The sequence below is a fragment of the Natator depressus genome, chromosome 7 (assembly GCF_965152275.1).
Source record: "Natator depressus isolate rNatDep1 chromosome 7, rNatDep2.hap1, whole genome shotgun sequence".
In the NCBI taxonomy this organism is placed as follows: Eukaryota; Metazoa; Chordata; order Testudines; family Cheloniidae; genus Natator; species Natator depressus.
Window position 1 is genome coordinate 67,242,610 of NC_134240.1, and position 12,601 is coordinate 67,255,210.

At 41.9% G+C, this 12,601-nt stretch overlaps 1 protein-coding gene across 3 annotated transcripts in view; it reads left to right on the top strand.

The window, feature by feature from the left end:
- The window catches only part of RET (ret proto-oncogene), a 124,191-nt gene that overhangs the window by 75,863 nt on the left and 35,727 nt on the right, over positions 1 to 12,601 (top strand). For all 3 annotated transcript variants that reach the window (XM_074958690.1, XM_074958689.1, XM_074958688.1), the window contains exons 5-7: positions 2,685 to 2,886; positions 4,692 to 4,891; positions 12,250 to 12,508. In XM_074958690.1, coding sequence (XP_074814791.1) covers positions 2,685 to 2,886; positions 4,692 to 4,891; positions 12,250 to 12,508 — 661 coding nt within the window. The remainder of the gene's footprint in view (positions 1 to 2,684; positions 2,887 to 4,691; positions 4,892 to 12,249; positions 12,509 to 12,601) is intronic.

Consider the following 12,601-nt stretch of genomic DNA (forward strand, 5'->3'; position numbering starts at 1 on the left):
TGACTGCCTAATAATAGTAGTAATATGAGGAATGTGATGACCACCTCCACTGAGTGACTATCTGAGTGGTCATTTGACAGATTTCCCTGTGTGTGTATATCCGCCTTTATATTACATACAAAAAGCTATGTTAAAATATAATTTAGGTGGGAAAGTCAATCACTGAGAAGTTAACAAATGCAAGATTTATAGCTGTCCATGCAACCATGATTCTTCTTTGTGCAAGTACACTGACTGAGGCCTCGGTTCTGTGGAAAACAATAGCGTGTGTAATTAAAGACTGTACCATAATGCATGCACACAAAGAGGCATCATGTCAAAGGCCTGCTGCAAACAAAGAAGAGGTGAGAGCTTCTCCAATAAAAGGGTTTCAGGAATCTTTTGTTATGGAAGGTCTTAGGGAATCTAAATATTGGGGTTGCTACCAGCTCCTTATATAATGTATATTTGTGAATATCAATTGATATTTCTTTTATTTATTTATTTACAATGGGATTTAAACAGGCACCTGTCTGCTGCCTTGGACATCTTTTGGTGTTACTTATAAAAAACAAATACAAACAGAACAAAACCAGCAGCAACTTCCTGGAAAACTCCACCTCAAACGCTAACCAACTTTCCCCACCAACACTCCCATCCTACATAAACCTTCCTCAGATATCTAGGCAAAATTATGGTTCTTGCAGTGTCCACTGAAAGTCAACAATGCCAGAGTATTCAGGGCCAAGGGTAGGATCTTGTTCTGTAGCTGAAGGTTGCTCATTGACAACCCTTTACCACCTCCACCCCCTCTGTACTCCATGGCACCCCTCCTGTTACAGTGAATAGAGTCCAGCTTGAAAGTAGGCACAGCCCATTTCTCGTATGGCTTTATAGGTGAAACCCAAGATACATATTATAAAACTAGTAGAATAACATTCTGCTGGGACTTACTCTGGGAGAAGAAACACTCATAAAAGCTTTAATAGATGGTTGTTATGCTTGAGCCATTTCGATGTGCATTCATCATAAGCCATGCATAAAATTCCAGCAAGTACTCAGTCACTTCCCTCCAGGGATTTCTGTGTAATAATATTTCTCTAATAGCTGTATTTCTTTCCCTTGGAAGTAAACTGGATTTTGCATATCTGTTCTGGAAAGAGAGCATACAATTTTGGATGTTTGCTGCCACCTACAGGCTTGACATATCAGTGCCACACACCGATGGGCATAACTAGTAGAGCTGCTTGAAAAATGGAATTCCCATCCCATGGAAAATTCTGACTCTGAAATTTTGTTTCTTCTCAAATCAGGATGAAAAGCAGAAATCTCAGTATTTGTCATGCAATGAAATATTTTTGACTTTAATATGATGTATAATATAGTTGAAACAAACCTTGACAAAATCCATTTATTCTCATGAAACATTTTGATTTAATTAATTCAGTGTTTTCCAGCAGAAAAATCTGTTGCTGGAAAACTTCCAAAATACCTCTGATAATTTGTATATTCAAACTTAAAAGGAGAAAGGATTTGTATGGGAATCTCAGTGGCCAATGGAATTATAACTGTACAAAATGAGTTTGAGGCCTACTGCCAGGTAATCAGAAATCTAGTGTAGAGTCAATAAAGAGCAATCTAGTGGAATGAGCACAAGACTGGGAGCCTAGAACATCTGATTTCTGATCATCCTTCTGTTACTAATTCTCTGTGGGGCCTTAGTTATGTCATGCGGCCTCTATTTCTTCTTCCCTGACTTTTAAATGTGGATTTGTTGCTCACCTGCAACAAGAATATTGAGGATTATTTTTTTATTTTGATGAGTGAAAGCAAGGTATGATCCTGTTACTTCTGCCTTCAAACGTCCAGTATTACATTTGAGCACAGCCGCTTAATTAGTCTCTCCCGGGGGCTAAGGGAGAAAAATCTCTGCTATCCCAGCCATTCTCTGTAAATTGGGGATTAAAATTTTTTAAAAATCCCACAGCACATAACAGAGAGTGAACTACAGGTCTCAGGGAGTGGAGACTGCACTACATGGGACACATCCTCTTGTGTGTTCCAACCCTTCTTGCCATTGACACAGCTGAGAATTCAAGCCACCCTAAACTCTGTGAGGTTGAGTTGGTGCAGAGCCAGCCAGAGAATGAGGATCAGTAACTGGTTCCCTGAGGACTCCCCCCGCCCCGCTCCTCCTCACCTTGCTGACCTGAACCAATATTGGCAGTCCCATATTTTTCACTTGGCTTGTCATTCTGTGCATCACCTCATGTTTATTCAGTGATATACGCGAGTTGCAAAATTCCCCCAAAGATCATCCTAGCTACAAAGTCTCTGGGGTCATTGAGACCACTAGTTGGGGATTGCTGGAATCAGATATGCTGTCTTTACATAGATCTCAAAACTGACTGTTGCTACAGTAATTTTGCAATTCACTGGCTTTATGAAATGCTGTTACAGTGCTCATCTGTCTCCAAATAGGTGGTAAGCGGTAGGATCATCAATCTTTGCCCTTTCTGTTAAAGACCTACAAAGACTTTGAATGGAAGTGGATTTGTACAGAATGTCAGGGAGCTTTATATGGACAGGACTTTGGTCTCCAGATTGTATCACTTATTCAGACAGTAAACCAGAAAGCAAATCTGGAAAAAAAATAGTGTGGCAGTCATTGATTTTTCTCCATATTGTCTATGATTTTCTTGTAGGGAACTGTCCTAGCCACACTGACTGTGTGTGATGCAGACACCACACCCATTTTCCCCATTGAAAGCAGCAGAAAGAAGTACACAGGCACCATCAGTACAACTGATCCGTGGATTAGCGAAACATTTCGGGTGGATCACATCTTCCACGAGATCTATTTCAGCCCCAATGGCAGCCAAGTGAGGGGAACGCTGCATGAATACAGTAAGGTCTCTTCCTTCTAACAAAGAGTGGAATTGCTTTGCTTATAATTGACCAAAATTGTATTTTACTTTTCTATGCATCTGGAAAATACCAAGCCGATGGAAAATGAGACAGAAAATCCCAGTATCAGAACAGATATTTGGGACTGAAAGAGGGGATTCTGATATTACAGTCTTTCCTCCTATATATAACACAGTGTCTGTATAGGAATATGACAGTTGCATTATGTGTTGACTAGCCAAGAGAAGTTCTGATTGTATTGCATTTCAGAATGTGATTCTGAGCTAATGACTACAGCTGGATGGCAAACATTTTTCCTCTACCACACACATTTTTGAGATTTTTAAGATTTTCCAGTTTCACATTGGGGAGAAACGGAGACATTTTGAAAAAAAATCATGAAAAAACAGAGAGAGGCCCATCCGCTTGCTCCAAAATAGCTAATAGCCGGATGGGGAGGGCACTCACTTGGGTCCCCCAGTATACATCTACCCAGCCAAAAAAAAAAGCCAAAACCCACAACACAGTGGGTCAGCTGACTCAGGCTCACATTGCTGGGCTAAAATAGCAGTGTAGATGTTCGGGCTCAGGCTGGAGCCAGGGTGCGGAAACCCAGGAAGGCTGGAGGGTCTCAGAGCCCAGGCTCCAGCCTCAGCCTGAAAGTCTACACTATTTTTAGCTCTTCAGCTCAAGCCCATTGACCTGGGCTCTGAAAGTCACTGCTGCTGGTCTTTTTTTTTTTTTTTTGCTGCGTAAACATATCGCCACATCCCAGGTGATAGTCCTAACCACCAGGCTATTGGCTATTCTGTGGTGGGTATCTCTCATATTGACCAGAAGATATGTGAAACGTTCCTGTGAAAAATGTTGATTTTGTTGAATCCACATTTTCCTACTAAGCACCGTTTCATCAAAACATTCCCAACCAGCTCTAGTTGTGACATATCTTTAGGCACTTTTTGTTGAATGGAATGGGAGAATATCTATATTTCTAGTTTTAATTCAACCTCTCCCTTTACCTAGTGTGACAAAGTTCCTGCTCTACCTTGGTGGGTCTTGCGCTTATTGGCAGATTTGCTCATCTTGGAGCTTCACGGCAGCCCTCAGCTTGGCCGTTTTTCTGAACCCACAGTCCAGGTCGACGACTCCTGTGTCTGACCAGGAGTTGGGAGGATTTGGGGGGAACCCGGGCCCGCCCTCTACTCCGGGTTCCAGCCCAGGGCCCTGTGGAATGCAGCTGTCTAGAGTGCCTCCTGGAACAGCTGTGTGACAGCTACAACTCCCTGGGCTACTTCCCCATGGCCTTCTCCCAACACCTTCTTTATCCTCACCATAGGACCTTCCTCCTGGTGTCTGATAATGCTTGTACACCTCAGTCCTCCAACAGTACACGTTCTCACTCTCAGCTCCTAGCACCTCTTGCTCCCAGCTCCTCACACGCACACCACAAACTGAAGTGAGCTCCTTTTCAAAACCCAGGTGCCCTGATTAGCCTGCCTTAATTGATTCTAGCAGCTTCTTGATTGGCTGCAGGTGTTCTAATCAGCCTGTCTTAATTGTCTCCAGAAGGTTCCTGATTGTTCTGGAACCTTCCCTCTTACCCTACCCAGGGAAAAGGGACCTACTTAGCCTGGGGCTAATATATCTGCCTTCTATTACTCTCCTATAGCCATCTGGCCCGACCCTGTCACACTAGTAACATGCCATGAGCCTGTGCTTGAAGAATAGATTTGATATTTATAGTTGGGATTTTGTGCTGCCTAAAAATGCATCGGCATGTGAAAAGCCAATCTTCTCTTTTGCAGAACTGATGCTGAATAAAAATATTTCAGTCACAGAGAACCGTTCCTTCCAGTTGGATGTTTTGGTGAATGACACAGAGTTTCATGGCCCTGAAAGATCTGTGATGCTCCACTTCAATGTCTCCATTCTTCCCGTCAGCATTCAGTTCCCTAATGTGACTTACCAGTTCGCGGTGAACAGAAATGCTGAACGTTTTGCACAGGTAAGGACTGTCTTAATTGCTTTTGATTTTGGCATTGTTGAAGATAAACCTTGTAAAAGTGAGACAGCTTGGAGGGAAATGTGTACATAAAAAAACCAAAAAAACAACCCTCCAGGATTTCAGAAAGGTCCATAAATACCAGATGACATTGCAAATCTGTTCTGACCCTGAGGCAATGTTACCTAGTAGTTAGAACCCTGGACTGGGATTCAGGAAACCTAAGTTGTCATATTGATTCTGCTACTGGCCTGCAAGTCACTTTGCTTCTCTTTGCCTCATTTTCACCCGTGTATAAAATGATGTGTGTATTACAGAGCCTCATTTTGCAAGGTGCTGTACAAATACATAATAAGGGACAGTCCCTGCCGCAAAGAGTTATGATCTAAATAACAAAGCATTGTGACCCTCCAGATCACTATCACACTTATATGTGATTACTGCTTTGCCAACATCCAGTCTGTGTGGCTCTAGAAACTAGCACCAGCTAATCTGGAAGCAGAGAATTTTTAGATGGCTGTACTCTGATATGATCATCAAATCTGAGTCTTTGAAATGAAGCATGGTACTTCTGAAAGTGAGCAGTGTCTTAAAAAATGCTTCCAAGCTTGGGTTCATCCTCACTGCATGTGTTCCCTCCCAAAGTTTGCAGAAGATAGTGTCAGCATTCCCACTTCTTTGCACAGAAACAAAAAGGTGGATTCTACCCGTCAGGTGGACATTGCCACCCACTTCTAGGTGGGCTTCTCCTGGTCTGCCTAGCTCTGATAGGACAGATTTCCAGCTGACAGGCCAAGCGCTTGTCCTTGGTGAATGGCCCTAGCACCTGGGATAAGGGAGGCTTGAGAAGTCAGAGAGAGATGTCAGCATGTGTTTTCCAATATACACATAGCTCCAACCGAAGCCTTGTCAGACATTAAACAGAAGTGAGCTATTGTAATGCATAAAGTAAATATGACCTTGTCACAGTTACGAGGTGAACTACATCTCTGATGTCTCCTAGTCTTGTGGAGGTCACCCACTTCCAGGTTGCAGTCTCTAGCCATCACCTGGCTCAGGGTGGAATCCCCCGATTCTCCCATACCCTGGGATGCAGTCCCCTGGTACTATTCATGAATTTCTAGCAGGGCTGATTTAGGCTCATATCCTGCAGTTGTCTTCCCTCCAGGTCAATGACAATAGTAACCAGTGACCAAACAGCTCCTTAAAGCAAATAATTATTTATTTAGAATCAGAGCATTTAAGAGAAAACAGATCTTAAAACCACTAAACCCACCACTCTAGCTTACCAGGTGTTTAACCATCTTCCACATGGGCATTCTAGGAGCATTGTTCTCTATAGACTCTCTTCCACAGGGCCGCTCTCTTTCTGAGCCTGTCAGAGCTCACTGATGCTCACTGGACACCCCCTAGCAACTCACCCCCCTTCACAGGAATCAGTTTACTTTTAAACTGATTATAACCCTTTGGCAACTCCTAGCAGTGGCAAAGCAAGATTTACAACTGGAGAGAAGGTGTTTGAAGCTAGCAAACAGACCCTTTGTATTTCTTGATTATGCCTGTATGTTTTTATCTGGGAAGCCATTTTGTTGCTTCCCTGCTTGTTGTTCCCAGAGTCCCCTATTAAGCTAGATCAGTGCATTCATGCAGGAATGTCACATACAGTGTTCATAAAATTGTTACATGTCAGTATTTGTGACATTATTATAGATTATTACGTAGCAACTCCGCTTCTGTTAAAGGCCCTATATTAACATAAATAGAGCAAACAAATAGTTCCTTAGGTTGTTCACTGGACAAAGCCTTTTGGACCCTAATTAAAGTGAATTGTAGGAAAGAATGACAATGGAAAAGGTAAAAAAATCAAGTGGAGAAGATACTCCTACTGCAATATGTTCATGGATTTTCCCTAGATAATGGCTACTCATTAATTAATGTGCTTCCTAATTTAACCCTCATTTCAGTTTAATCACCATCATCGCCATTAATAATACCTTCTAGTAACATTTCCAACAGATTGACATTAATCAGTGGTAAATTACAGTGAAATTCCTGCAGAACATGCATGTTAATACTAAACTAGCTCATTATAATGAATATAATGAATGTTGTGGAAAGATGAAATGTTTCCGTATTCTAAAACCTTGTGACAAATAGAGACGTAAGAAGTCCTGTATAGTTGTAACACAGAGCAGTGTTGAGACTAACCTGTTTCCCCCCCCCCCCCCATTGTGAAGGAAACTTAATAATCAGATGCCTTACTTATCTTTAAGCTTCTGGTTAGTCAAGGAGAAGAATAAAAGAGGAAAGCAAGATATATTATGGTCTAGATAATACTAAGCCCTGCCGTGAGTGCAGGGGACTGGACTAGATGACCTCTCAAGGTCCCTTCAAGACCTATGATTATCTGGCTTCACATTTAATTTTGATACCAATTTAATGCTCACGGAAGGTGCTGCTGGATTGGCAGCCTTTGAGACTGCAGAACAGGCTCCACACAGATAATAGTAATGATGACTTCCCAATCAATGGGCATAAGGCAGGGTCTGCAGTTACCATCCTTAACAAGTAGAGGCTACTTCAGTCACTGGGCTCTTTATAAAGAGTGCCAACCAGGGTCCAGACTATGGCAGTTGTCTTTATTTGTGGTGATTGTTCCTTTTTGTTTGGTGCTTGGGGTTTTCCTGTTTAGTCTTGCAGACTCCGATCCGGGAGAAACTTGCATGCAAATGCTGTTGCCCTTCTGGTGCTTTTTGTAAAGAAGCACAATCCTTTTAGTGTTACATTGGCTTTTGTAGTGCCAGATTGTGAACCTCTTACTCTCAATGGTGTGCATTTACTCTCACTAGCAGCTCCGTTGAAAGCAATGGGATTATTCAGGGGAGTAACTGCTTAGTCATGTGAATAAGGTGTTCTCAATCGGGCCCTTAATACTTAGAGATGAACCTGAGCCATATGTATCTGAATATTGATCCAAGCTACTCCTAAATCCAGCAACGTTATTTTGTGTGGCTCTAGCTTGGGCTTATCTCCGTTAAAAATCATTGTTCCCAAGCATAACAAATCAGTACAGAAAGGCAATGTGTGGAAGCCGCAGACTTTTCATTGTGTTGGGACCATTGAACATTCTGCATTTTCAATGGAATTCCCCTTTCTAATCTCAGCAGCTTCATTTCCTGACATGTAACGGTCTCGGTCTCATTTCACTGGATGGCTGTAGTAAGAGGGAAATGTTCCTGAGATAAAGAGCTCTGTGTCTGTGGAAGCTGTGTCTGTCTGTGCTTGCTGAATTCAAATTACCAAAGAGATTCTGTTCTGAGGTTTAACTAGGGGGGCACGGAATTAAAGCCAGAATGGGAATGGCTTTCTCAGTCAGAAGTCACTTCTGAGAGGTGGATTTGAAGGTTCAGTGTGATCTGAAATCAGCCCAACTAAGATGCTAGCAGCTTAGTTCCTAGAGAATGGCATTCCATGTCATCGAAGCATTATGCATAATTAACTATAATTAGCCTGTGCAGTGAGGAAAAGTATAGAGCCAAATGAATATGAAGGCTGAAACAGCTCTCACTCGAAGGAAAACATGAGTGTGCATTAGTTAACCTTCCGGCCAATGCCATTTGTCCGTTTTAGCAGCCAAATGAATGGAGTAACAGGATCATGGCCTGACAGAACCCTGTGCAACTCATTTAGCTCTTCAAAGGACTTAGAGCCCTGTCCTTATTTACTCCAACCATTGATGAAAAATATAGGCCGAAATTTTCAATTTACTTCTGGCAGTTGGGTACCCAAATCCCACTGAAATTCAATGGAAGGGGGCACCATAATCCGTTATCCAAACCTTCCTAAGATTACCTGTCTTGTACCTCTCTAAATTAATTTCCCCCTTCCCATCATTTCTGAAAACCAAGATATTTGTGTTTTCACTGATGGCCTCTCTTTTAATACCATCCTGCTCCTTGCCTGAATCCTGCCCTGATATTGGATCACATTACTGCTGATTACTGAAGTATTTTCTGAGGAGGTAGCAGCATTCCTCTTAATAAGTCGGAAGCGCTGTCTGCCTGTTTCTGCCTGAGTCCAGTGAGGCTGCACTGCGGTATGTTTAAGGTCACCAAAGTTTCCATTAGACGACGACTTATAGTCGTGTAATCCTGGGGCAGTAAGGCCTGGGAAAGAACCATCCAGATAGAAACGGCTTCTTTTCTTTGACAAAGTACCTCGGGATCCCCTCTGTTGCTTCCCCTCTGTATAGAACAGAGGAGAGCAGAGCTGTTGTGGGGCTGCACTGAGGGAAACCTGGCTGTGAAGGATGCTTCTCCATCCCCTAATGATCTGCGCAGCCTTTCCCATCCCCTTCACAGGAAATCTCTATGGCTGACAGGCTATGTGGAGAAGGTGAGAATGGCTTGATGGGAGAGGAACAGACAGGGAACACCCAGTGTCTCCTCCTACACAGGCTAGAGTCCATATAATAACTGTGGTTAATGCTGCTTGGAGCGGCCTTCATTTTCCCCTGCTGCGTTCTGGAACCACTGTGGTAGGGATTGCAGAGCTTGGTCAGTGGCAGTACAATACGACATCTACCGTGCTGTCATTGCCAAGAGACTTGGTTCTAGAAGGGGACTGGAGGGACCTAAAGCTACCTTGTGTCCAGCCAGGGATTTGAGAGCAATCTCAGCCTTAACTCTTTTTACCTCCACCCGCTGCTTGTTTACTTGCCAGTTCCATGGCGCAGAAGAGAGAAGGCAGCCCACATCATAAGCAGCCTAGCTTTTGGAATGTTTTATTCCTCTCCCTGCATTCTTCTGCCAAAAAGAAACACATGGCCCTGAGTGGAATGGAAATAAAGAAATGTAAAAGCAGTTAAATGGGACCTTCCTATAATAAGATTTCTCATTAGTCTGAATCCAAGAATGACGGTTTCACTTCAGGAAATGGATTTACTTAGATTTATTTTAAAAATGCTAGAAGCAGCATTTATCTGTGTGTGCTAGGCCCACCTGGCATAACTTTAAAGCATATCTTAAGTGTTTTAAATTTAAAATGACCCACCACAAATCTCCCTGCACCCTTACCATTACAGTTCTCCCCATAAACAAAGCAAATGCTGTATTGGTCCTGATTCAAATCTCATTAAAATCAATGGAAAGACTTAGATGGGTTTTGGATCAGGTACTATATGAATTAGACAGGATATAAGGATTTACATTCCTGTGCTGCTTAGATAAATAGTTTCAGAATGTAGCGTGGTCTAGTGTATATACTACTCCAGGCAGAAACTCCTACAGCAATAATCCTCTCCCTGGTTTCATTTTAAATGACAGTGCTTAACTGCCACCAGCAAATTGAAAAAGATGAGGTCCTTCTTTCTTTAGAGACTTTTGGATGCTTCTGTTGGCCAGAAACTTCTGACCATAATATTGTGCCACTCATATCTAAGCAGCGAATAATTAGAACGTTAGAATAGTGCTTGTGTAATTGCTTTCCATTAACTTTCTGTCTTCCTTCATTAAGAATGTCATCTCTTCAGTTTTTGGACTAATTACTACATTGTCTTTATGGCACAAAAATGTTTTACTCTGTCTAATTTGAAGTTTCAACCTCTGGAGAATGGAGTTTGAGGTTATACAACTTTCGGAAACTTTTGTGTTTTCTTAGAATTTCAAAAAAAAATTCTGCCAATGAATATATTGCCATGAGGTCAGATAATTTATTTCCGGTATAATCTTTCTCCTGAGTGGTAGGAAATGTGGCTTTTTTAGCTCTTTCTTCCTACCTTCATTATTTATTTATTTAAAGTTGTTCCTAGAGACTCCTACTGAGATCAGGGCTCCTTTCTTCTAAGGCATCCTTACAAACACGTACAGCCCCTGAGACAAAAAGCTTGCAATAGGCAGACAAAAGGTGGGAGGGGAAACAGAGCAGTGAAGTGACTTGACTCTAGTCATGCAGCAAGTTAGTGGCAGAGTTGGGAATAAATCCAGGTCTTTTGAGTCCCATTCCAATACCCCGTCCAGTGGACCACACAGCCCTGTTTGAAAGAGTCTCCAATTTGTGCACACTACACCAAATTACACAGTTTCCTCATGCCGGTGTAGGGTTTTCACATGCACTTATTTGCTCAGATATACAGCAGGGACACTTTTCAAGTCTAGCTTTGAAATAGCAACTTCATTATATCTCCTGGGAGCTCTGATTGGTTTATTTTGCTCCATTCTAAAAAGCCCAATAGAAAAGGAATAAAAAATTGCTTTTTGGCAACACTGCAATTTTTTAAACCAAAACTAAGTCATCTGGAAAATATAATAATAATTATGCTGATTCTGCTTCATTGTGTGGGTGTGTGTGTGTGTGAGAGAGAGAGAGACTTTCAGTTCTTAAGTCATCCATAAAGTCATCGCAGTTTAGTAGAGTGATGAAAAAAGTCTCCATGAAGTTTCCACTAGGGCTGGGCAATAAAGAGAAGGAAAAGGGGAATTGTTTTTGATATTTTCAAAAACAGTTTTGATTACGTGTTTTGTTAGTTTATTTCCAAGTTAGGAAAATAAAAATGTCAGAGTTTTGGAACCTGAAATATTTCTACCGGCTCTATAGCTTGCGCAAAAAAAATGGGAAAACTTTACAAAAATTTTCAAATGTCAAGATTAGAAAAATTTCATCAATTCTAGTTTCCACATCATGCTTCTAACACAGACAGGCCTGATTCTCCTCTTGCTCGCTCTGAGTGTGCCCATTGACTTCATCAGCAAAACTGAGAGCAGGACCTGGTCCAAAAACTCTAGCACATGCAGTATGCTTCTGTTCATCTGTAGAAATAACGTACCTATTTTGAATTGAATAACATGGTTTTGTTGGTTCTCAGAAAAGAAATAGATATTGGGGCCTGAGGCTGCCATCGTTTTCCACTTAAAAGTCCTGCTGTTGTCAATGGGAGTTGTGTGTAGATGAAATGTGTGACATTTATGATAGCGTCATTATAACTAGTATCCCAGTATTTTCTAGTGAATTCCTTGCAGAGGATCTTTGAAAGAAACATATTTTGGCTGCATGGAACTGGATAGGATGAAGAATGATGGTCTGGTGGATGGGCCACTAGCCTTGGATTTGGGAGACTTGGGTTCAAATCCCTGCTCTGCCTTGGGCAGGTCAGTTAGTTTCATGTTTGTAAAGTTGGGATAATGCTACTTCCCTACCTCACAGGGGTGCTTTGACACTCTCAGATACTATTGTAATGGGGGCTATGTAAGAACAGTAGACAGAGAGATGCTGAATGTTGCATGTATTTAACTAGCTTTAATCACTGAGAAAGATTTGTCGTGAGCGCAAAGTATCGTGATCTCTTTGTTGTTGTTTGAGCCTAGATAGGTAAAATCTGCATCGAAAACTGCATGAAGTTCTGTGGAGTAAACATCACCTACAGGTTGCTGTCTCCCAGTGCCAGCTGCTATGCTGTAGGGATACTTCAGGGCCGAGAGGACAAGTATGGAAGCCTCTATGTGAATGACTCCTCTGTGCTACTCAGACCCGAATGCAAAGAAATTCAATACACCATTGTAGCCTCAGACAAGCAGAGTAAGAAGCATGCCAAAACCCAGCTCACTATTACGCTGGAAGGAACAGGTAAGTACTTGAGATGGATGGGGGAGAAAGGTTGGGAAATGTTGATATTAACACTGTATGAGGAATTATGGATACTCACTGATATTACGCTTT